This window comes from Dromaius novaehollandiae, chromosome 1 (genome assembly GCF_036370855.1).
Source record: "Dromaius novaehollandiae isolate bDroNov1 chromosome 1, bDroNov1.hap1, whole genome shotgun sequence".
Taxonomy (NCBI): Eukaryota; Metazoa; Chordata; class Aves; order Casuariiformes; family Dromaiidae; genus Dromaius; species Dromaius novaehollandiae.
In genome coordinates this window covers 52,029,453-52,054,649 of record NC_088098.1, presented here as the reverse complement: position 1 = coordinate 52,054,649, position 25,197 = coordinate 52,029,453, and the positions used below count along the sequence as shown (strand labels likewise).

At 44.3% G+C, this 25,197-nt stretch overlaps 1 protein-coding gene across 1 annotated transcript; it reads left to right on the top strand.

The window, feature by feature from the left end:
* Positions 1-88: 88 nt before the first annotated feature.
* On the top strand, positions 89-23,981 carry ACO2 (aconitase 2). The gene is made up of 18 exons (XM_026101341.2): positions 89-202; positions 6,609-6,751; positions 7,830-8,088; positions 10,472-10,564; positions 12,516-12,674; positions 13,085-13,235; positions 14,585-14,689; positions 15,023-15,114; positions 15,400-15,505; positions 16,828-16,985; positions 18,123-18,196; positions 18,878-18,989; positions 19,762-19,884; positions 20,084-20,239; positions 21,428-21,619; positions 22,443-22,575; positions 22,900-23,021; positions 23,482-23,981. Exons 1-18 carry the CDS (start codon positions 167-169, stop codon positions 23,617-23,619), a joined length of 2,352 nt encoding a protein of 783 aa, XP_025957126.1. The 5' UTR covers positions 89-166; the 3' UTR covers positions 23,620-23,981.
* The last annotated feature ends 1,216 nt before the right edge of the window (positions 23,982-25,197 follow it).

Genomic DNA, 25,197 nt, shown 5'->3' with positions numbered 1-25,197 from the left:
CTGGCCGGCCGCAGCCTTATTTTCCGCGCTACGTCCCTGCCAGGACCTGCCGGGCCCCGCCCCGCTGCTCTCACCGCGCCGCCGCGAGCCCCGCCCGCGCGCCGGAGGGCTCAAAAGGGGCGTCTGACGTAATCGGGGCGCGACTTCATCTTTGTCAGTGAACAAAATGGCGCCGTACTGTGTCCTGGCGGCTCGGCTGCGGGTGAGCGCGGCGGCGGCTCGGCGGCGGGGCGCGAGGCGGGTGGGGGGCGATTGGGCGCGGGCCGTTACCCGCGGAGCCGTTATCCGCCCGCCGGACGGCCGTCGGCGCGGGGCTGGGCCGGGCCGAGCCGAGCCGAGCCGATGCTCCTCCGCCTCCGCGTGTAGGTCAGCGTGTCCCCGGCGCGGCCCAAGGCCCCGTTTCCATGGCGACGGCAGAGCGGGGCGGGCGGCGTCGGCGCGGTCTCCTCCCGGGTGCCGGGGCTGCGGCTCCTCCCGCCGGGGGCCGCGGCCGTGGCTCAAGGTTAGCGCAAGGTGAACGGGGCAGCGCGCCCGGCGCGGGGGACGCGGCCCGGCCCGGCCGCGGGCGGCCCCTTCCACCGCCCGCTGCCGCCGCTGCCCCGCCGCCGCCGCCGCCTCGGGAGAGGGCGGGCGGGCTGGGGTCGCTGTCAACGCCCGGGCGCCCTCCGGGAGGCGGCGGCGGGCGCTGTGGGGGGCTGAGGCCGCGGGCCCGTAGTGCGAGCCGCTGGCGTAGCGGTGCAATAGAAAGCCTTTCCCGGGAGCGTGCTCTTATCTCCCTGTTCCGTCTCTTTTTTTTCTCCCCCTTATCGGCACAAAGCAGCAGCACAAGGTGATTCGTACCCGTGTGAGTGTAAACGCTTTCCCTCTCTTGGCAACTTTGTTTTAAAATTGCTAGTTTTAATGTTAGCAGAGGCCCCTGGGTGGAAAAGAAGCCAGGTCTACTCATAAGAAAATGGATCTACGGAAACTGTGAAAAAAGCCAGCCTGGACAGACACACAAACTGCCTTTTTCTAAAATACGTTGAACTGGAATTGGTAGTAATTTTTGCGGTCTTGCCCATAATGACCTCTAAAAATCATATGTGCTTGCAACATGAACTGGCCGCAGAGATTCTCTTACTCAGGACGTTATTGTGTTTGATGTGTACTCAATGACAGAGACTTCATGCTCTTTTAAAGCCAAGAGGGCAAATATCAGAATACATTTTTCTTTTTTAGGTCTCTTAGTAGAGATAAGGAAGGCTGTGCTCCCTTAATTAAAGTATGTGATGAAGTCAGTCAATTTAACTTCTCAGTTTGCCTCTTGTGACCTTGACAAACATGTTCCCTTTTCTTAGGGAGCTGACGTAAGAACTTTTCTTCTGATATTCTGAAAAAAATTTGTGAAACTTAATTCTTATTTTATATTGCTTCATTACTTTAGAGGTAGGTATTTTAGAAAAGTGTTGCTTTTATTTTTTAAGTAAAAGTTACAGAACGCCATTCTTTTGATTAAGCCAGTACATTCAGTGTTAATTGCTAAATGGTTATTAATTTTTGCTTTGAGCAAATAATTGATTTAGTGCTTCTAAATGACTATTCATAAAATGAGGGCAAATCTTTTATTAGGGTAATAGATTGGTTCTTATATTGTGGTGTGTTATCACATGAGTACATGCAGTCATTTGCTAAAAGGAATGTTGTATAATGTAAAACAAAGGCTGTGTCAGCACAGTGAATATATGGACTTTGGTTTTCTGGGAGGCTATCTTCTCTTGTCAAGCTAATGCTACATTTTCTCTCCCCCCCCCCCCCCCAAAAAAAAAAAAAAAAAAAACCTAAGTAAATCTATTAAGGTAATCAAACATGGTTTTAGCTGATCTCTTTAGGAAGCAAATGAGGGTTTTTTGCTCATGTGTAGCAGCCTAGAGATTTAATGAATATGTGAATCACCTTACCAATCACTGCAGGAGTGCCAGCATTGAGCATGGCACATATTATTAGTATTAGGTCTACTCGTCTTCTGCTCTCGAACAGTTTTAGAATTGAAACTGCATAGGAAGCTTACCTCTGAGAGAAATAAATTGGAATTAGCCTGGTTCGGGCTAATTATCCTATTTAAAGTATGGTGACTCTTCTAATAGCCTCAAAGGGTCAAGATCTTTGTTTCACGCCTATCTTGAAAGGTGCTTTTAGTAGCATCCTATTTCTTAGGCCATGTTGGCTGACAAGTGACTGAAAGAACAGTTAGAACAGTACTGTAAAATTCTAAAAAGTAGGGTTTTATTGAAGATCTTGTAAGTGCTGAAATTGCATATAGTGAGATTTCTATATGCTGGCAGAAAGCAATGTTGGCTAGAATTAAACTGATCTTCAGAATACTATTTTTAGTTGCTCTTTGGAGGTGGGTCTGGAAAACTAGACTGCATTTACATTTTGATTATACCATACTGCTTTTTTTAGGCTGAATCATGGTGAATGTTGGAAACATGGTTGGTGTTCATAAATCAGGGAGGATGAGGAAAGATGATATTTTGAGTTTCAGCTGGAATTCAGAACTGATTTCCTGGATAGGAGCGTATGCAGCACAGTTGCTACTCCTTCGAACCCAAGCTTTTGCTTACTCCACTTATCTACCGTATGTGGTGTGCTGTGTCAAAATGTCAGTTTCTGAAATGCAGACTTGACTTGCATCTGGACTGTTTACTGTAGTGAGCTAAATGCAAGATAGCTAGCTTTTAGAGATGAGCTTTTAAAATCTATAAAGATATGATTTGACTTCCTTAAGGAGGTTTCAAAGATAATGATCTGTTTGATAGGCTGGCCTTTTCATGTCTTACAAGGAACTTTCTTCCCTATCAAAATACTGATGGATTAAGGAGTCCTCTAAATACTTAATGTGATCTCTTTTACTGAGATCTGAAGAAAGATGCTCTGGTACTAGGATCATAAATTAGATACCAAATGAGAGATCACTTGTCTGCTGGGTGGTCAGTCCAAAGCTCTTAATGGTTTGTGCAGAGACATTTTCAGAGCTGTTTCAAAGTGACATCTCATTGGTGCTTTGTATTTATTTAATCAGTAATCTTGGCAATTGGCTGGCTATTCTGTTTGTTGGGGCCTCTTAGCAGTCCCTGAATAAAAAGGAAAATGGGTAGACTACTGCCTGCCTGCTTCCCTCAGCTATTGTGTGGTCTCAAAGCACATTTCACTACTCACTAGCAAGCAGTAGGGAGGGATGGGAGGGAATTCAGCTGGAAACTGCTAGACTTGTTGGGTTTCCCTTAATCTTGTAGTTCTGCCACCCCATTTCTGAGGATATAATAGAAACAGCACAGGCACAGAGAATCAGACAAGGGTGATCAGCAATATATTGTAGATTCTTTATGAGGAGAGATTAGACTTTCCAACCAGGCAGTGTCAGCTGAAGTGGATATGATGTGGAGGTCTGCAAAATCATAAATAGTAAAGAATACTCTGAAATTAGGCAGCAGATCTGAAGTGAACAGGTGAGACCATTGTTTCGTACAATAACAAATCATCGAACTTCTTGTTTCAAGATATTGAATGGCTTAAAAAAGAGGTTTATGGAGGGTAGATCTGTCAGTGGCAAGGATCTGGATAGATTCAGCTTCTCTACACTGCTGATTAGAATGAGACAGATATGTATACTTCTCTAGTTAGTGTGTTTTTTGTACTCTTTCCCTGAACGTATGCTATTGCTCATTGTTAGAAATGGATCCTTAGGCTTGTTGGGCTCCAACATAAGAACACCTATATTGAGTCAAATAAGTCCTAGAAGAATAGAGATACAGGATTAGATTTAGATCTCAGTAAAATGAAGATGTCTGTCTGTGTTAAAAGGTGCCTTTTAAAGTCTTGTGTAGAGAAAAAGTCATTCTCTTGACTTCTAGAAGTGACTGGCCTGGATGATTATTTTTCCCTAGTCTTACTGGCCTTCATGGAAACAGACCTTCGAGTCTCCAGATTTCTGTAGCCCATCTGCATACCCAGGTGGAATTGTTCACCTCAGACATGCTCATTTCTCTCCCTTTTCGCTTCTGGTAGTGTGAAGTTGTGGCAGGGATCATGCAGGAGTCAGCTACCTGGCATTGCTGCTTCTGTGGTTGCCATCTGAATATTTGTGCCACTATTCTAATTAATACCAAATTTTGTCCAACCATTTCCTGAAGCAAGAAGGTATGTGGACTTGCATGTTCAAACTGAAAAGATTTTACCTGGATTTTATCTGAAAAAAAATGTTTGCACCTCTCCTTAAGACCTTTGGAGAGCCCTGCTTCAGATTTCGGTCATAGTCAACTCTGATCCCAGGCTAGACTAATGCGTCATGAAGACTCTGTGATTATTTTAATTTGCAGATCTCTTCCTCTATACACTGAATTATAGTGAAATGTAACTTTCAGTTTACTAGGTGATGTGGAAAAACTCCAGTAATTAGTTGTGTTACAGAGTTAGTTTGTGGGAGAAAGAAGGAATTACTTCATTAAAACAAAGTACCTTTCCTGGTCTGGGGTTGGGAAAAGATTGTTTTTCCATGAACAGTGAGTGGTGAAATTCCTCATTGTTTTTCCAACCATTCCAGCACTTGGAGGCTTTCCCAAGATGTGGGCTATGTTGTGAATTAAAGACAATGTGACCCACAACATTAGTTGTGCTGGGTGGATGGTAAATTTAAATCGCCTCCCCCCTACCTTCAAAAGTTACCTAGCTGGATGAAGAGCAGCTTATGCACATTAAACAATGAGAATTCATACTTGAATCCAGGCACTGTTCTTTTTTTTTTTTTTGCCAGCCGGAGAATGGAAGCTCTCACCTCTGACTCTGTGATGTGTTCTGAAACCTAAACTTAGGTACAGCACAGTGAAATTTAATGACTGGCCCTCATTTGCACCTTTGGAAGAGCAGTGTTCGTTCCTGTAATGTCGTTTTCCCTTACTTCAGGTTTTTTTAATAAAAATGTGCAACTGCTAAAATACCGTTGATCTGTATTGCTCACACAGAAACCTGTATATGCCTTATTGCAGATGTGCTTGCTATTGTGGCCTCTCCTAGATTTCCTGGCCTTTGTATTATGCAGATGCTATTAAATCTTATCAGAAGGACAACAAAAGAAAAGAGATTCAGAAATAAATTGGTGACTATATCTCATCGATCATGATTAATTTAGGCAATGTTTTTAAATGCTGGTAACAAGAAAACTGGGGAGGAAATATTCACAGCAAAAAAATAAAACTAGTTGAGCAGATCTAACAATTTGATTAGTGCTGTTGATAGTGTGAAAACAGTGGTTAGTGCTGTGATTCAGTTCTGCACAAAGAATATTTGCTGATGGAAATGAAATGGACATGGGCACAATCCTCCAGAATACAAAAGGGATGTTCAGTGAAACACTGCTTTATTTATTAACCTGTACTTAACAAAACCTCATAATGCCAGTGTGGAGGAGGAATAGAAAAAAACAGGATTAAGATTAAAATGTAATTCTGGAAGAGGAGGAACTCTGAATTCTTGTCTTCAGTCTGTTTATAGACTTCTAGCACTGATGACTGAGACTTTCAAAAGATTTAAGGAATGCATGTGCCAAATTCTTGGGAGTTTTTATGGAGGCTGTCCTTTGACTTATTTTTCAAAGCTGCATGAGAGCCTTTTCACCCTGGGAGCTGACCTGTCCCTTCCAGGTCAGGTTCTGCAAAGCTGCTTTGCTGTAGTCTGCCCTTCTCCCATGGTCTGGTGAACTGTTTCACTGTGGAGCCTGCCAAGGGAAATTTGGGCCTTTTTCCTTGGATTTCCTGCTGATGTGCTCAGACCAGGAGTATATTTCATCCCTCCTTCTGTTATCTCACTGGTGGGGCAAGTGCAAGGCTCTCCTGGTCCTAAGCAATACGGGCAAGGCGAGTATGCCTTTGTGAGGATGAAGAGGAATAGCACATGGATCTGCACATCTGGCTTGGTGAAGATAATGTGTTTGTTCCACGACTTGCCTCTCTCCTGCTCTGCATTAGGATGTAACCCATGCACATACGTGGAAGTCACTCTAGAAATACAATAAGCTTCTAACAGTGCAAGGACCCTGTGTGGGGAACTTGGTATGTGATGGAGAAACAGAAGGGCATCTGCTCAGCCTCATACTGTGTTTTCTGTCTTGCCTTCAACATAAACTCACGACCAGTGAGTGAACACAGACCTAGAATTATCTTGCTTTGGAAACTGCATAGGTTCTTCTCTCCCGTAACTGTAATATGTCAGGAGTATAGCAAGCTGGTATATTTTTTTTATTCAGCTAGTGTTGAATATTTGACTATTGCCTGAAAGCAAATTTCTTACTGAAAACCTAAGGCATCTGGTGTTACAAACAAATGTAAAATAATTTGGTAAATAGTACCACTTCTGGGTAACCTGATGTCTCACTGTTTAACACAGTATGCAATGTTGTATGATCAAATATTCACTAGGTGTCTTTAAAAACCTTTGCAAATTTTCTGTTTCTCAGCTTGTAAAGGCCCAGGGAGAACAATTGAAAAACCAATGTTTTATTGGTATTTGTTAGTGGAATTTACTCTGCAAAGTCTCCTTTACTCTCCTCTCTCCTAATGCTCTCCTCTTTTCAGCATGCCTTGAATAGTGGGGTGCGGCGCTACCATGTTGCTCCTGTCCTGTGCCAGCGGGCCAAGGTGGCCATGAGCCACTTTGAGCCTAATGAATACATAAATTATGAGAAGTTGGAGAAGAACATCAACATTGTTCGAAAGAGGTAAGGCTGGAGGTGGGAGGAGTCAGTTGTGCAGAATTTAGCTCTGTAGTGCAAGAAGAAGAGAAAAAAATAATGTATCGTGGAGCCCTGGTGTAGGGACTATCTACTAGGAAGAGCAGCTTTGAGGAACGGCAATTGCAAATGTAATGAAACATAAGTTGTTAGTGTCTCCATGTAGTAGGGGGGCACTGCAGGGAGAGTGGAAAGTTGCAGAAACACTGTGACATGCAGAGGAGGTGCTAGAAAGGGCTCTGTCCTCCTTGTTTAATGGCCTGTTTCAGAAGCCTTTATTTTGGCCCTCACTCCTTGTTGGGGAAGTAGTGTGTGGGTAGTGATCATTATGGGCTAATGCTCCTTTGCACTTCCTTACCACAGTGAATGTTCTCCTGTGCTCCACTGTAGGCATTAGGCACGGAAAGGAGGGCTAGGAATTCATAGTGCATGTAAAGACAGTGACCTTAATCTGCTGATAGACTTGTGTGTCTGCTTAGTTGTCATTCCTGCTTCACTTACCGTGGCAGTGGTTTGAAAGACATGTCCTTTGGCCTTTCGTCCTTTGTTCAATAAGGTAGCTCTCATTTCAGATCATTGTATCTACTTGGTTACCTCCCAGAAGATCTCACTGCTGACAAATAGGCTCCTCAACTGAGAGTGCTAGTCAGGAGCCCGCAGGATGCAAGGTCTATCAGCAGGAAACTTTGCTTAGTTGTCCTTGCTTGTCCTTAATTGCCCCTGCTGTGGGATCTCATATTTGTGAATGGGATGACCTCTGTCTCACCTCCACATCTGCTTTCCTGAGTTACAATCTCAAGAAATGAGCACAGTGGAAGCTTCTTTTGCTGTATAGGAAGATTATAATATGACATCGATCCTTTTGAACTCTCTGGACTGAGTCCCTGTGCTGCTTTAGCCAGCTGCCAGTTGATATTTCAGTGCTGTAAGAAGAGCGTACAGGTTTTTGTGTGTCTTAGCAGTCTGAGTGGTATAGGGAAGTGGGGAGTATCTTTATTCTGTTACATGCTTTAAAGGGCAAAGATTGAAATACACAAGATGGAGATATTAAAATTATTTTCCCCAGGCTTGACCGTCCCCTGACCTTGTCTGAGAAGGTTGTATATGGACACCTGGATGATCCGGAAAAACAGGAGATTGAGCGAGGCAAGACCTATTTGCGCTTACGGCCAGACCGTGTGGCCATGCAGGATGCCACTGCTCAGATGGCAATGCTACAGTTCATCAGCAGCGGGCTGCCAAAAGTGGCTGTGCCTTCTACCATCCACTGTGATCACCTCATTGAAGCCCAGTCAGGTGGTGAAAAGGATCTTCGAAGAGCCAAGGTTGCTAGAGTTCTGTTTGTTTGGAAACCTTTAACCTGCCTAGAGAAGAGGTTCTGTGTTTTCCAGAGGACAGCCATAAATCAGAATTGATACCAGATTGTCTGTGATGGTCAGCTCTGTAGATAGGTCAAATGCAGTAGAAAAACAGAGTAAGCAGGTCCCTGGGAGTTTTTCAGCTGAGATCCATCCATCATTGTGGATCCATCCATAAAAGACTATGGCTGTGGGAAGAGCTGGACCTAATCTGCTAATGATGGAAGCCCAGGTTGTGTATGTTCTTGGGAGTGGGAGGATGTTTCACCTGAGGGATGAGGGAAAATAATTCAAAGAGCAAAAAGGGAAGCCAAACTACTCTATAGAGTTATGATCTTTATGCCACAATATGGAAAAACTTCCTGAACATGTGTCTGCATCACAGTGGTGTATCCTGTGAAGGGGGAGCAAATAACTATTTTAGTGTACCAAGATCTTGCAAATGATTAGCTGAAGAGCATTAGCTGAAGCACATGCAGCTTTCAGAGTTAGCAAGTGTGGGTGTAAATATGTATACAGGCATGAAGGATATTGGGTTTTATTTTGGAATTCCAATGTGCTGTTTGACCAGCTTCTAGTCAAAGCTTTTTTTTTTTTTTTTTTTTTGAAATTTCCCCTTTACTGTTTAACTGCTTATCCCTTCCTAGGGGTTTCTGTCAAATATAGATGCATTCACCTCTGTCCCCCATACAACAATAAATCTGCTAGGGAAGAACATCCTGTCAGCATGGGGGGAGGTGAGGGAAGCCTTGTTACTCTTAGTGGACATAGCTTTCTGAACTATATCAAGACTTTTATCCAAGAGACAGGTTATTGTTTCATGATTTTTGGAGAGAACAAGACAATACCTGAAGGGATTTCAACAACTTGAAGAACAGCTTTCCTTTATGAGATTTCAACAGTAAGAACTTTTAGTAGAAAATAGGGAGGTCTGCTGAAGCCCTTCTCTCCCCTAACGCTGAGGTTGTAGGAGAATGCATTGGCTAATGTTACTTAAATCCCAATACAGTCCTTCAGATAAGGCAACCACTGTCAAGGCCAGGAGGAACTGTGCCTTGTACCTTGCTATCAAAAGAGACAGATTTGTTCTCAGTAGTGTGGGAGGGCTCAGCTGCATCTTAAGCTTTGAATCTGTATATATTTCCAGAAACTCCTCATGCTGAAATAATGGCCTCTGGCTTCTCCTTTCAGGCCAGTGAAAAGCAGCTTATGCCACTCAATTGAATTTGAGGAGTTCTTGCCCCATTGTTTGTCCTAGGCCCAAGTTGTGCAGGAGATGAAGAATTTGGGACCTTCCTAAATAAGTGTTCCTTTTCTTCCCCTCACCTCCTGTCTTCTTCCCTCCCCCTGCTTCTGTATTTGTTCTCTATAGTGCAATTGTATTCTGCTGCAGCCCTGAGCAGAGGCCCTACTTTGCCATCCGCTCTGAGCACAGCAAGTAAAGGTCCTGCCTTCTTCTGACTGGGCTCTGCTTCTGATGCTGCCAGTTGGCACACAATGAATGCTGGCAGGCCAGAGGGTGGCTTGGATCCACTCCTGGCACATCAGCATGCTTTACTAGGAGAGAAATGCACAGAGTGAAGTGACCTGACTCCCAGTGGAAAACGAGGCTTAAAGAGCTGCTGTTGCCTCATGGGAAACTTCAGCAAGCATCATGTGCTGAGACAATTCTTTCATTATCTCCAGTTTCCCCTTTCTCCTTTATTCTGAAGCGTAGCTGCATGAGAACATAGTCTTTAAGAAACTGTCTCCTCCTAGTGCTTATCTTATCTACTCTGCCATTCCTCTGCCAAGAATTATCAGTGCATAATACTGTCATACTTCCTTGGCAACCGTAGTTATTGTTGCAAGCAATTTTCATGGTGTGACCTCCACCAATAATGGTGGTAGTACAGCATGAAAGGCAGCATTGTATGACCTGGGTGCCGTTCGTCATACTACTACAGACTCCCCTGGCAGCGAGCAGGTCACTTAACTTCCAGTTCTATTTCTTCGTCTATAAAAATAAAGCAGAAATATTTATCTCAGAGCTTTGAAATGTCTGCAGAGCACATGGAAAGCAAAAGGAACAGCTGATAATGAGGGAAGGAGGGGTCAGAAAAAGAGAGGGGAAACAGGTTGAAAAAAACCCTGTGGATACAAGAAATGGGCAGAGCATTCTTAAATGCTATATTCTTAAGTCTTGATCCCTTCTGGTTTTAAAATAGTTTTGGAGTAGCTAGAGGGAGATGCACATCACTGTGGAACAAATTGGACAGCCTTGGGAGCAAGGGAATGTGTTTGAATGAGCTTTTAATTTATGAAGGAAGAAAATGTGTTACTAATGCTGTGCCTTTTCCTGTGTGAATAGGACATAAACCAGGAGGTGTACAACTTTCTGGCGACGGCTGGTGCCAAGTATGGAGTGGGATTCTGGAAACCTGGGTCAGGAATCATTCACCAGGTAAAGTGTGTGCGCTTGCAATCTTTGAACAACAAATAGCTCTTTACCTTGGGACAAAGAGAGGGTGCAAACCCTCAGAGAATTTCACCTGTTTAGGTAAAGTATTTGCTTTCTTTGAGTGGGGTGAGGTTTGTTCCTCGCTCTCTCTCAGCTATGTTGACAACAGTGGTTTTTCTTAAAGGTTATTTTGGTCAAACTGTAACCTGATGCATGATTAGTTAGTGCCAACACCAGGCCACGTGAATCACAGAACCTTGCAATGTCTTAACTATTTGTGGGCTAGCTTGGCTTTGTGTGATTTGGACAGTAAGGTGATTTCATGAAACTAGCTGCATAGGGGTTAATAATGCTTTTTGTGGTAAACACAGCAGCTCTGGAAACATACTTTTTTTGAGGTTATTTTGTATGCATTTGGCTCCATAAAAAACTGGAGTGTGGATGAGAATGCCAAATAGAGTGGCACTACTTTAGTATCCAAGAATAGCAACCTGTAGCTAGTTGGTATCTGAACCGAATAAAATGCAAAATGCTTTTCAGGTCTGAGATTCCTTTCACTTGCACCTCATGAGAATGTGACTGTCTTAAGATAACCCATCCTTTTTGCTTTTTAAAACTAACACCTCTTGCAGGATTTCCTTAACTTGCTCTTGGTTGATTTGCTTTATGGATCTGGTAGCCATTTTTCATTGTTGCTCTGAATTGCAGGCAGGAAAAATTAAAGTACAGCACAAAGCAAAATGAGTGGAGAGGAGAATGGATGACTCTTAAACATCTTGTCAGCAGGAAACTTGGGGCCAGGTGTAGTCAAAAACTCTCTGCCATCTTTTCTTAGCTACTAAATGAGTTACTAATGTTACTTTAACTTTTGAGGTGAATAGGAAATACAGCAGGTGAATTCTCCAGAAGGTTGTGGGAACAGTTCAGGTGCATTTCTGCTCTGAAACTACTCGTGACGCTTGTCACATGGCAACATAGCTCCATGCCGTGGTTACTAGCTTTCTTGTGACTGATTTTCTCTGGCTGGAGAAAATTGGCCATGTTGTGTAGTTTCAGAATCCAGCTTTGGCAAAATGAAGGCTTGAAAGTGACTTCTCTTGCACACACACATTAATATGAGCTATAAGCAAATAAAACTTGGACTATTAGTGGCAAAGTCTTAGTTTCCTCAATAAAGGGCTGCTTCAGTTCTCTCCAAGGCATTCTGTAACACATGTGCTGTGAGTTCTGTGCTTCCCAGAAAGGCTATCCTTAATTTTTATATGGCGCATATGTAGTAAAGAGCTCGTTAGCTTGAATTCTCTACTGTCTTGCTCCCATAGATAACTTGTAATTCATCAGAAGACAACTATTTTGTGGTTTTGCTAATGTTTGAACAGTCTTGCCTGTAATCAGTAGCAGCAATAAGGGGAGGACAGACATTTAGTGTATTTGCAAGGGGATTCTTCTATGTGATTAGGTTTTGGTTGGCGGCATGGATTGGAGGGGCCTGTTGGTGTTCTTCTGCCATGGGAGTCTAAAGGTCTACAGAAGGCCTTGCTAGCATTGGACAGGCAAGCTGGCTTGCTCAGCAGTTGATCAAGGGTTTAGAGAATAAGGAATAGACTGTCTTGAGCCCCAACAAATGCTGATGTTAGCAAAAGCCTAAACTGGAAGGGAATGGGCCTTCCAGTGAAAAAAGGGAGACTTTTAAAAGTTTTTAAGTATTCTTACTATCTTGGGATGAACAAGGAGCTTAGGTTAAAGCTTGGTAGCTGATTCTGTCACTACATCCTCTAAAACAAGTTTGAATGAAATAGAAGTGAGCTTACAATCCAAAACAAATTAAATGACTCTTGCTACTGAAATCTGTAAATAGAAACTGATCTAAATACTTGTTCTTGTCTTCTTTCCTGCTGTTTCCCCCCTCCTTTCCCAACAAACAAGCAAGTGAAAAATCCATTTTTATTTTCAGATCATTCTGGAGAACTATTCCTACCCTGGGGTTATGCTGATTGGCACAGACTCACACACCCCCAATGGAGGTGGTTTGGGAGGAGTCTGCATTGGAGTGGGTGGAGCTGATGCAGTAGACGTCATGGCAGGAATCCCTTGGGAGCTCAAATGTCCAAAGGTAGGAGTAAAATGAATGTTAATCCTTATATGAAAGGCAAGATATAAGACATGAAGAAACATTGATTTCCAGGCACTGTGCATATATAAAGCACTACGTCGTTAGTCTTGTTTGTAATCACACAGCGGCTCAAGCAGCTGACCTACAATTCATTGGCAGCTCTGAGTTTCTACTCCTGACTATGTTTATTCAGGGACCGAGAGTGGTAGATGAGGAGTGATTTCCCTTTCATTGGCTCTGTCAGAGATTTCAGGCCTTGCACACATGCTCTGATACTTCAGGATTTCCTTTCTCTTGGCACTGTGACCATCTAAATTCTTAGGAAGAAGGGGATCCATACAGCTGCACATTATTATGACTGCTGGAGGAGACTGTTTTGGTATACTTTTTCTTTTGTTAATGTTTCTCAGGTTATCGGCGTAAAACTGACTGGCAAGCTTTCAGGCTGGAGTTCTCCTAAAGATGTGATCCTGAAAGTGGCTGGCATCCTTACTGTGAAGGGTGGAACAGGCGCCATCATCGAATACCATGGGCCTGGGGTGGATTCAATCTCTTGCACTGGTAAGGCAATAGGAATCTTACCTGGAGTGAGTCGTTGTTGGAGGTGGGTGTTGAGTCATCTGCGGAGATTGGGAGGGGAATCAGGCAAGAATTGTTAAATGTTCCCCCTTAGCCTGGCAGAGTGGTTGGTATACTGGAAACTAGGAGTCTAGTTCTCTGCAGGACTGCAGAGGTGAGAGTGATGCAGCAAGACTGCACTCCTTCCCAGAGGAGAAGTAGGCTCTCTCCATTAAATCTTTCTGCGACTTTGGGGACGCTGCATGGTTTATTACAAAGAGTCCTATAAGATGGTCCATCAGGATAAGAGTAAGGATGGAGGTGTTCTGGCATGCACTTAGAGGGTAGAGATGTCAGAGATGAAAATAGCAGCCTTTACAGTCTAAAACAGGTCATAGATAGAGGAGAACAACAGGTTGGAGAGTGTACATGTGTGACCACTGCTGAAGAAAAAGCTGTTTGGAAAAGCAGGGTAAAGGGGAAACCAGAAAGCAGCAGTTTGTAACTTTGAGTCTTACACTAGCTAATTGTGGGGCTTGGATGCTCAGTTCAAAAGCAACAGAAATTGCAAATGCGTCTGTAATGATGCAGCTAGGACCAAATTATGAGAAGCATCCCTTCCTTTGGCTTGAAGTGCAGCCTTCAAGCTGGGCTTCTGTTCTCTGTTAGCGTGGTTTGGCCACAACTTAGAATACTTGGTTACAGAGAGCAATGTGGTAATGTAGGATTTTTATTCCCTCAAATCAGAGGGAGTTGGCCTGTGGTGTCTGCTTCTAGCTCCCTTAAATGATACAGCTTCATTGCTGTATCCTTTTAGCTCCCTTATTGCTGTATCCTTGAAAGGCATAGCTGATCCCAGTGCTGGAAGTAAATAGTGTTTTACTGTGTTCAGTCACTGGAAGCTTTTGACTCAGTGCATCAGCTTCCTCACCCAGAAAGACGAACGCATTCTGTCTCTTTCAGTAAAGATAAGTAAGATGCTAGGGAGGGGTCAGGACACTTCACTGCAGGTAGCATAGATGCTGCTCACTGCAGGAAGTATGCTTGGTGCTCACTGCAGACAGCTGTGTTCCCTATCACCTCTTCCAGTATCTTCAAAAACCACTGTAGCTCCAAACTCCTTCCTTGTTGAAAAGTCTGATCACAGGCACTGTATGGATCAGAAATGTCAGGGACTGAGGCAGCCATTCTGTAGTGAGTGTATCCTATCTGCTGTGGAACGGAGGTTTTGTGCCTAATGTCCTTGATCTCTCCTGGCCTTGCTCTCTTTTCCATGGACTGACTTTTGAAGAATTGGATGCATTTGGACTTCCTCATTGACCCTTTGGTCTCTTCTCCCATCCTTTCTGTAGGAATGGCAACAATCTGTAACATGGGGGCTGAAATTGGAGCTACCACATCGATCTTCCCCTATAATGTACGGATGAAGAAGTACTTGGGCAAGACTGGGAGAGCTGGTAAGAGAGTTTAGGGGAAATATGGCAAGATTGGTTGCTCTCCTTTTTCCCTGGTGGTAGTATCAAGTGGGGAAATAGCATTGCAGAGACTACCTGCTGCCGTTTGGTGAACAGAAGAGCTTAATTCTCTGTTCAACTGCTGTGGTCTGGGTTCAAGTGTAGGCATACTCTGGTAGCAGCAGCATCCTGCATTGGTGTCTGATGTGACTTCTGACCTTGTATGGTGAAGTGCCTGGGGAATTGGCTAGTGAACCCCACGTTCAGCCTTTCCAAACCTTTTCTTTTCCCTTGTGTTTGCTGCACTTTTCAGATCTTTCTTCTTTTTTATTCCAGAGATAGCTGCGCTGGCAGATGAATTCCAGCAACACTTGGTACCAGATTCCGGTTGTCAGTATGACCAGGTGATAGAAATCAACCTCAGTGAGGTAAGGCTTGCTTTGCGCTCGCCATCTTGGGTGCTTTGACATGACTCTGCTTTATGTGAGTGAGAGCCGAGCTAGGATTTTGATGCAATACTCGTGGCTGTGCTGGAATATGTAGCAGACACTCGGGTCTGCTCCAGTGACAGGTGCTGCTCAGGTGCTCATGTAAGAGAATCCTATTTAAGCAGCTTCCAGATAAAACTATGAAAGGAGTTAATTTGCTGCTGTGTTTCTTTTTTTTTTTTTCTTGGCTACCCTAGTTTCTGACTGTGTCATTGTTTCTTAAAGCTGAAACCACATATCAATGGACCTTTCACACCAGACCTGGCACACCCTGTATCGGATATTGGTGCTGTGGCAGAGAAGGAGGGCTGGCCAGTTGATATCAGAGTTGGTGGGTAATATTTGCCCTTTCCTCTGCGTTCTTCCTTGTTGAATAAATGTTGCTTAGAATAAGTGGTTGGTCACGTAGCCTGGGCTGCAACCCTTTAAGTACTACTGTATATCCTTTGACTTTTTTCCATAGCATGATCTCTTCATAGTCACATGAACTTCCTGGGAAGAGTGTTCTCTTCTGGGCCAGGTGTGTAGGATGAGATCTGGGACAGCCCAAAGTATTTTAATCTCAAGGGGCTGCCAACTTTTTTTTCCTTCTTGGAAACTGTTTTAAATGATTGGGTTGACCAGAATGTTTTCTGATGAAGATCACTTCTGGCTGTACCTGTGCTCTTTAACGGGCTCCTTTAAGAAAGATCTGTCAGAAACATGACTGTCAATCCTCCCAGCAGTTGGCTGTTGAGCTCTGAGGAGACAATAAAGTAATATTTGCTATCCTAAAGAGCAAGCTTGAATACTTGTACACTCACTCCTGGGATGGTAACCTGTTAGCTGGTTCTCTGAATTTGCTCACTGTTGGCGTGGAAAGAATGCAGATGCTGTAAAGGCCACTTTTGAGGTGGGAAACATTCTATTCACTAGTGTTACAAATAACATGAAAGGCAGCAAATGAGGGAATTTATTCTTCACAGGTTAGACCAGAGTGCTGTCAGGACAGTACAGTATGTCCTCATGTTGTTTTTCATACTATAACAAAGGAGGTTTTATCCAAGGCCTACAGAATGAATGCTTAGCCTAGAACTAAACAGTACATTGAGATCTAGCCAAAAAGATAACTGAGGTGAGCTAACTGGGTGGGTAAATGCTTCTGAAGGAAAAAAAATTACCAAAGGGCTCTTTGGTTAGCAAAGAAAGGTGTAAACTGAGAGGGCTGGGAATTTAAAATTCAATTAGAATGGTGAGGCTGGCTAGCCAGTGGGGCACCCATCACTTGTTTTCATCATTTCCTCTATTTCTTGCCATCTTGGTTTGAAGCCTTTTCTTTCCTTTGGGAAGGATGCTCCTCTGCGCTAATTTGTGTCTAACCAGAGTGCAAGTAGAAGAAACTCTGATCTCGTACAACAATAACCAAACTAATGATCAGGTAGTGTGTTCTGGCCGTATGACCTCCAAAGCCTAACAAGGAATTGTTTGTGACTGCAGTATATTGTTGGGAGGCTTGGCAATGATATTACCTGAAACTATTCCAGACTCCTTGTCAGCAGGAATGGCGGTTGTCTCTATTTTTTTTTTTTTTTTTTCCTGCTGAGAAATGGGTCAGGGAAAAGCATCCTATAACTGGGCCTATAATAACCACCTCATCTCTGTCAAACACCACAGGCTTAATTGGCAGCTGCACTAACTCTAGCTATGAGGACATGGGACGCTCTGCAGCAGTGGCAAAGCAGGCGCTTGCACATGGATTGAAGTGCAAATCTATGTTCACAATCACCCCAGGCTCAGAGCAGATCCGTGCCACCATTGAAAGAGATGGTTATGTGAGTACAACTGTTCTTTACTCTTCCAACTAGTAAATATTAAACTCTTTTCCAGATGACGCTCAGAGGTCTGGAGGTAACTACTAGAATTATTTAAGCTCCATCTTCTTACTAATTGCTAGGGGAGTGAGAACTGATGTAGTAATCAGCCTTGCGCTGTTATCCCTCATGGTCCTGCTGTCACCTTGACAGTGTTTTGGCATGATGTCTTTACTACCTGGGCTTGTAATAATGGGACTGCAACTGGACAGAGCTGAGATTGTTATCAGGAACTGGAGCCCTGGGGAGATAACAGTGCAGCTAGTAATGGACACCTCTTGCTCCTGGAATTCTGTGGGTGGCCAGGGCTGACTATATGCTAATGCCTATCTACAGTCCAGTTTTCTCCCTCAAGAACTGTTTATGATGCAAGCAAACCCTGGGTTTGTAGGAAATGGCTCCTGTGTAAGGCTAAATTTATGGCAAAACTCATGCTTGATTAAAGTGTTGGAGTGTTTCCACAGAGGAATAATCAGATATTGTTTCCCCTTTTCTATGGGGAGCAGGGAATAATGATGTTTTGATTAGTTCTAACATTTACTGAATGTCCCAGCCCACTGGCACTGGCTGCTGTCATAGCTTGGGGACCAACTATATGGGTCTGTACATGCAGGTATATCCAGCCAATGCTTAATGCCTCCTCTAGCAAGTCAGCCTTTTGCTTATATGTCCAGTTATACTTTTTCTCAGCAGCTGCCCTCCTAATCGAATCTTTTGCTAAATGAAATGGCACATGCTTGCCTGATCTCTCACTGAATCGCTCCTTACACTGACAGGAAATCTGGAGAAGAAAAATCAGAGCAGCTGGCGCCCTTCAATTAAATATCTGTGAGTAGCTGGATTGCTCATTTTAAAATAGGTGGAGAATGGAAACATCATGTCAAGTCTTCCTGTGCTCTTCCCCAGTGTTACTGTACAGCGTTACTGGGATTAAGCCCCCCATGTTTATAAGTGAGTCAAAACTTGCAAGTGAAGCAAGGAAGGAAATGTTTTCAGGCTGATGTGCCTTGATGCTTTCTGCCAGAAGAGGTGTCCTCTTTCCATAAAAGAAACTGGTTCCAGACTTTCTACTAGTAACAAAGTTCTTCTCTGCTCCAGGCACAAATCCTGCGAGATGTTGGAGGGCTGGTTCTTGCCAATGCTTGTGGGCCGTGCATTGGCCAGTGGGACAGGTAAAGTGAAACAATGGACCTTTCTCTAACTTTTTATCTTTTGGTTCCTAAAGCACTCTGTAGCCAAACACGGTTGTAGATATCATACACTGGGAATTAAAAATACATGATTGAATAGGCATTGGCCATACCTGTCTAACATGCACTGGAAGAGGAGAAATGAAAGACTGCAGACAAATTCAGATGAATGGAACTGCAGAAGGGAATACGCTCAGGCGTGGCCACATCTGTAGGCCTCTGAGAGTAGGCAAAAATGGGGGGAGAGAGATTAGTTATGTCTGAGAGGATGGACTGGAGTTTTTATGGACCTTCTGGAGTGGGAAGAGCAATTTGATTTGGATTCAGTCATCTGAGTGGCAGGGAGGAAAATACCAGTGATAAAAAGGATGGGAACGATGCTTACTTGGGGTTCGCCATTTCTAATGGTGTGTCCAAATGCATCAGTTTGACTATTGTTTAGACAGTTCAACTGTGCACAATATGAGGTATGGAAACTGCTCCAGGAATCAGTGTCTGGCTTGGTTTTGCACCTTAAAGTCTGTACTCGAGGAAAACCTGTCTGTGCACTCATCTGTGTTTCCAAAAGATACCAATCACTACCGAAATCAAGCCTGTGAATTTTAGCAGCGAAACATTTAGAAGCGATGCTCCCTTTGGATTTGTTGTTTTTTTCTTTCATAGGAAGGACATCAAGAAAGGAGAGAAAAACACAATAGTTACATCCTACAACCGGAATTTTACAGGCCGCAATGACGCTAACCCGGAGACGCACGCATTCGTAACCTCCCCAGAGGTAAGAGACGTAGCCTCCAGAATTCCCCCGGAGGGGGACTAAGGAATATTTCGGGGTGTCCTGTGAGCTAGTCTGCTGCCTTCAGAAGGGGCCTAGTGTAAGTGATGGGGGTTGAGGAGAAAGGTCAGCAAGCCCACTGAACTGCTCGGTATGTTGAGATAACTGAGCTACATGCAACTGTCTACTCACAGCAGCACAAAGCACTGCGTGACCTAGCTTGCCCTGCTTGACCGCTTGTGGTTGACATCTATAAAGCTGACAGTATCTGTGCATTACTGGAGGCAGCACATATAGAAATACCTGGGTTTGATCAGGTGTGGCTTGTGAGAGGTGTATTCCCTTGGTCAACATGGCACTTGAGTACAGCTCTACTAAGTCAAGCACTTGCCAAAAAAGATTGTCTTAGCTCTGGGACTACAGAAGAGGAAAATGTGGTTAACTGAACACTTGAAGGAAGAGGTGTCTATTCCTCTGTCTGAAGTTCTTACTTCAGTCCAGTTCTTGGGCAGTCCAGAATTTGGTTGTAAGGACTGAGATCAGCTAAAGAAACACCTTAGTGCATCCTGCAGCTTTCTTACCCATGGTCTGACTGCACTGTTAAATTCAGACTGCTCTGCTTGAGACTGCAGGGCAACCTATTCAGTCAGGCACTTGGTGTGCAGCTTTGGGAGCCCTCTGACTGCTGACTTTGAGACTGTAGGTGTAGGACTTTCAAATCCAGAGATGGGTGGAAGGAGAATATGCCTTTAAATTTGTTATTTTTTTCTTTCAGATTGTCACAGCCCTGTCTATTGCTGGCACTCTAAAATTTAATCCTGAAGTGGATTACCTCACAGGAGCAGATGGGAAGAAGTTTAAACTAGAAGCACCTGATGCAGATGAGCTGCCCAAGCTGGTAACTGCTCAGTCTGGGGATGGAGGGAGGGAAGGCCTGTCACTGGAAGTATTGTATATGTGTTACCAGAATTTTTGTGCACTGACCTCCTTCTTAATGTTAAAGCTAGAATTGGTACAGCTGCCTGTTTTGGCTTGTTCTCAACATGTGCTGTTGGGGATGGCTGAGGCTGATGACTTTTTCTTCCTTTTTTTGAAAGGAGTTTGACCCAGGCCAGGATACCTATCAGTACCCTCCCAAGGATGGCAGTGGGCAGCACGTGGATGTGAGCCCCACCAGTCAGCGCCTCCAGCTTCTTGAGCCCTTCGATAAGTGGGATGGCAAGGATCTAGAAGACATGCTAATCCTCATCAAGGTCAGGAGCAAAGGGTGGGAAGCACCAGCTATGATAGGACTGTATGAACGGGGATTTGCACATCATTTGCTAGAAGCTTTGGCTATGCCTTGAACTGTCTGTGGTTTCTTCCCCTGGTCCCTCCCACCCCTGCATTGTTATGGAAAGTGAGGTGAGGATCATCTTCCCATGTGTTGATGTTTCCTTCTGATACTTTTTCCTGTTTATAACTAAGAGACATTTCTGCTTTGGCCTAGTGGTTAGCTAGTATCATGAAAAATGAAGTTTGTTATACCATGTAATATGATCCTATACCATATGGTATGATCCCACACATACTATACAGTCCATAGAATTTGTCCCATTTATGACCTACAGTAGAAAGGTTCATTAATTAGTCTCTCTAATACATGACTGTTGTGAGATGCATTTTGCCTAAAATGAGGTCTTTAGGAACTTCTTACCCATCAGTATTTGTGTTGTCTTCCATTTTACAGAAGGAAAAGTTCCTTCACAACAGTTAAACATTACATTTCAGTCTCTTCACTGTCCCTGGTGAGCTGACAGAATGAAAACTTCAGTTAATACAGTGATAGGTGCTGAAATGCAGTCCCATAGGAATGGGACCTTCAGGAGCATTGTTGAGTCTCACTGGCAGAGTTGCTGGTATTCCCAGGGGCAACCCTTCCAAACTGATCTGTGCTTGTATTCCTGAGTGTTTCGATGTGCATAGTTCTTTGCAAATGCTTTGAGGCAGCCAGCTGGAAGGCCGTTATCTCTGGGTGGGAGTTCTGCTCCTATAGACTGAGAAAGTTTACGTGTGGATTGGAAACTTCTGGGAATCAGACCTAGCATCTTGCTGAGCTCCCCCAACAGGGAGGCTGAGCTGTAACAGGAAGGACTTAATTGCCTTTTGTAGTTGAAGAACCTGCTGCTAAGGGAGGTAAGGATATAGCAGGAGGTGTTACGGCTAAGCTCCTTTGTTGCAACTCTACCCTTCGGAGTAGTGATGTTCTTCGTCCTTCCCCAAACATATAGAACAACTGTTGCGTTCTGCCTTAGAGCTGCCTTGATTCTGTAACAGACACAGTAGTCTTGGGTTGCTGCTTTTAAAAAGGGATATAAAGATCCTTCAGAATAAAAAGTGCTGAGGAAGGGTCAAGTTGCTGGTTCTTCCTGAGACACTTTATCTCTTCTACTACCCTTTAGGTAAAAGGGAAATGCACCACTGACCATATCTCCGCAGCCGGACCCTGGCTCAAATTCCGTGGTCATCTGGACAACATCTCCAACAACCTGCTCATTGGCGCCATCAATGTTGAAAATGGCAAAGCCAACTCTGTGAGGAATGCGTTAACCCAGGAGTTTGGGCCGGTCCCAGACACAGCTCGTTACTACAAGGTGAGACTTTCTGCTAACACATCTCTTCTGTAAGGGTGTTTACATTTTGTGCAGTCTGTGCCAAGGCAGAGCATGTCACCCTACTGTTCTCAATTAACAGCAGCTGTGAATTCACTTAGTCCCAGGAAAAAGCCTCAATACTTAACTCTGATGGCAGTTCCTGTAGCAGATTCTCCTCCTACCCACTGAGGGGAAGAGGGAGGAAGGTCTTCTGACCCAGAGAGGACCAGAAATCCTAGACCAAAGGGGGAAAACTCCTCTTGGCGCCGCATGCCTTACTAGATATTGGTGTCATCAAGCTGTGGTGGAGTCTTGCCTGCTGGAGTTTCTCACCTGTGACTAGTCTGATGTTTAAGAAAAATCTAATCTTGTCCTGTTCATTCTTTAAAACTTGGCTCAGAAACTCAGGAAGTGTCCTTTCACCCTCTGCATAGCTTGATAGTGGTCCAAGATTTTTTATTCTGGTAGACAGAAGTTACAGCTCTCAGTATCAATTCCAGAAGTAGACCAGGGATCACAGCTTGCATGAATGCTGCACTGCCACAAGACCACAGAAGGAAAGTGGCTGCAAGGCTTGCTCTAGATCCCACAGGCAATCCTCTTCAGCCCTCGTTAGCCAAGGACGGCAATGCCTAGCTGCTCTCAACATGTAATTCCTTTATTTCTGTCTTTCATCAGAACCAAAGAGTGATTTCTGGGAGAAACTTCCTCAGCAATGTCATCAGCGTAGCACTGAAATTAGATGTGTGGGCACATATTTGTTGTTAATTCCTAACTTGAGTGACTGGGCGGCACAAGTCTAAATCTGTTCCTTTTGTCACAGAAAATGGGTGTCAAATGGGCAGTTGTTGGAGATGAAAACTATGGTGAAGGATCAAGCAGAGAGCACGCAGCATTGGAGCCACGTCACTTGGGGGGCAGGGTCATCATCACCAAGAGCTTTGCCAGGATCCATGGTGAGTCACACTTGCCTGTGATGTGTATAAACAGGATGTACTCAGCCTGGGTGGAAGAGATGTTTCCTGTAGGTGTTGAGCTGTGGGGCATGAAAAGGAACCGTATCTGCTGATAGGTCACATGGTACCTCGAGTTGTCAAGAGTCCTGTTACATATCTAGCTAGATATGCCACAAGTGGTGGAGATACTGATTTTGCTACACAAACAGTAATTATTGTTGGAATACTACTCAGAGAAGCACTGAACACCCAGATGATGATCTTGATCCCCTGTAATGTGTTACAAGGGGGCTGAACACAAGCTTTGTGGTTTATTCCCTGCAGAAACCAATCTGAAGAAGCAAGGTCTACTGCCTCTCACTTTTGCTGATCCAGCGGACTACAACAAGATTCATCCTGTGGACAAGCTAAGCATTGTAGGGCTGGCAGACTTTGCACCTGGAAAGGTACCTGTCTGCATGCCTTGCCACCGCACTTGGGGGGGCAGAGATGTGCCACTGACTGTAGAGGGGAAAGTGTAGAGTGGAGTGGTGTGCTAAGGGCCTGAAGCAGTGCAGCCACTGATGGGCAGTGCAGCCTGCCAGCCAGACCTTGGACACTTTGCACCAGTGGTCCTGCTGGCTAGAGAGCAGGTCTGTGTCAGATTGCACTATTCTGAGCTGTTGTGAGAAGGCCCTGCACGATAGTCTGAATTCCTGGACTTGCTGCCTTAAGCATGAGTAGTGCTTTCTAGAACCAGCTGCAACCATACTCATACAAGAAGACGTCACTGGGCTAAAATTTACCGTTTGCAAGTCCTTTAGAAGTGTAGAGATTTTCCAGTGAGAAGCTTTGGTTAAGCTCCTTGAGCTTTGGTTTGCTCCCTGAAAGAGAATGGGGAAAATAAAAACTGTCTTCTTTCCTTAGCCTCTGAAATGCATCATCAAGCATCCCAATGGGAGCCAAGAAACAATCATGTTGAACCACACCTTCAACGAGTCACAAATAGAGTGGTTTCAAGCTGGCAGTGCCCTGAACAGAATGAAGGAGCTGCAGCAAAAATGAAGCTAAGTGCACACAATGCCTGCAGTGCACTGGACTCGATTCAGCTTTGGCATTTTCATGAAAGTGCAATTCCATGCCTACTGTTCGAATAAATGTCTGATCAAATGTAACCATAGCTTCCTTTTTGTTATGGTACTTCCTCTTCACTGACATTATGAAAAGGGAGTGCAGCTAGGCTTACTTTTGTCTTTTAAATTCCCCTGCTCCCTTTTTCTATTTTGGCTCAATTTCAGTTGTCCTACAGTTATTTATATTTGGAAATGACCAGCTAAGGTGGGTTTGTCTGCTCAGTTGGTTGTTTTCTGCCCCTTCACTTTACTGATGGCTAAAGACTTAAAATGAAAATAAAGACTGTGACCATCTCTCCTGCCTCAAGTATTCTTGTATTCATAATCCTGCTGTTCAGCCCCTGCTTCACTGTCACTGGGAGAATGGGAAAGAACTTCTCCATGGAGATATGAAGGTACCTGCCCTCAGCTTTTATTCTGTTAAGTCATTGCTATGCAAAAAGCGTGGCAAAAAAAAACCTCACACACCAGTCAGTGGTCTAAAAGCAGTAGAAGCAGGTGCCTTGCACTCTGTATCCACTACCACTGACTACTGCAGGCAGCACTCAAAACTACCACCTCCTTCACAACACTGTACACAGCTGCAGCAGAGGCAAAGCTTGCAAGGAGCAAGTAATTTGCATGCTCTCCTAGAATTACATGGTAAACTGAATTCCTCAAGCACAGCTCACCTTCATGTCTCACTGTCACTGGTGTCAGTTCATTTGGAATAGCACATCACACACAAAGCAACTACTACTTTGCTAACCTCCTAGTAGCACTGACCCTGTGAAGTGGGAGCTGAGCACAACAGCTTCTTGGAGGTGCCCAAGGCGTTTTTCTCCACATGCACACTACCCCAAAACAGCCTGTGTAGAAGCTTCCATGGCTGTGGAGGGTCAGCTTCACCCAAATTCCCCCTTGTGCCCCCCCCCCCCCAAAAAAAAAAAAAAAAAGTTGGGGGTTTTCTGCAAACTGTTTCCACAATGTCAAGATGATTGTATGGCTGAGCACCACTGCTATATAGCTAGCATTCAGTAAGCTTATTGTCTGAGCAGATGGACCTCAGTTACTATGTGAACCTAAAGAATTCTAGGCTCCCTTTTAATTAGAGCTATGCACCAGGAATAACAGTTCAGAATTAAGGGGTTGCAACTTCACTGCAGGGAGGACGCTGGTGACTCAGGCTTTGTTTTCACAGTTGGAGGTTAGCAGATCCGCTATCCCAGGGAATTATACCCCCTTCCTGCCAAATGTGCCTGCTTTGTAATTATGTACATCAACCCCCCCCTCTTGGCAATGGGCCCTGCATAGATTCACTGTTTTGTTCCCCTCTTTCCTTTCACTGCTGTCAGAGAGGGTGATGGCAATTGTTTGTTATTGGCTGTTACAGCACAGTGAAGTGTTAGTCTCAACACTAAAGACTGTCTGCCTTGAAATACAAGTAGCTAAACTGCAGGAGACAACTTTTTTCTTCCTGCTGGCCAGGAAGCTTAGAGTTTCTCCACAATATGTACCAGAAGGCAGGCTG

Coding starts and splice junctions, on each gene's coding strand:
- ACO2 (XM_026101341.2), top strand. CDS start 167: ATGGCGCCGTACTGTGTCCTGGCGGCTCGGCTGCGG. Junction 6,752..7,829: donor ATCAACATTGTTCGAAAGAG/GTAAGGCTGGAG, acceptor TATTTTCCCCAG/GCTTGACCGTCCCCTGACCT. Junction 20,240..21,427: donor ACATGCTAATCCTCATCAAG/GTCAGGAGCAAA, acceptor ACTACCCTTTAG/GTAAAAGGGAAATGCACCAC.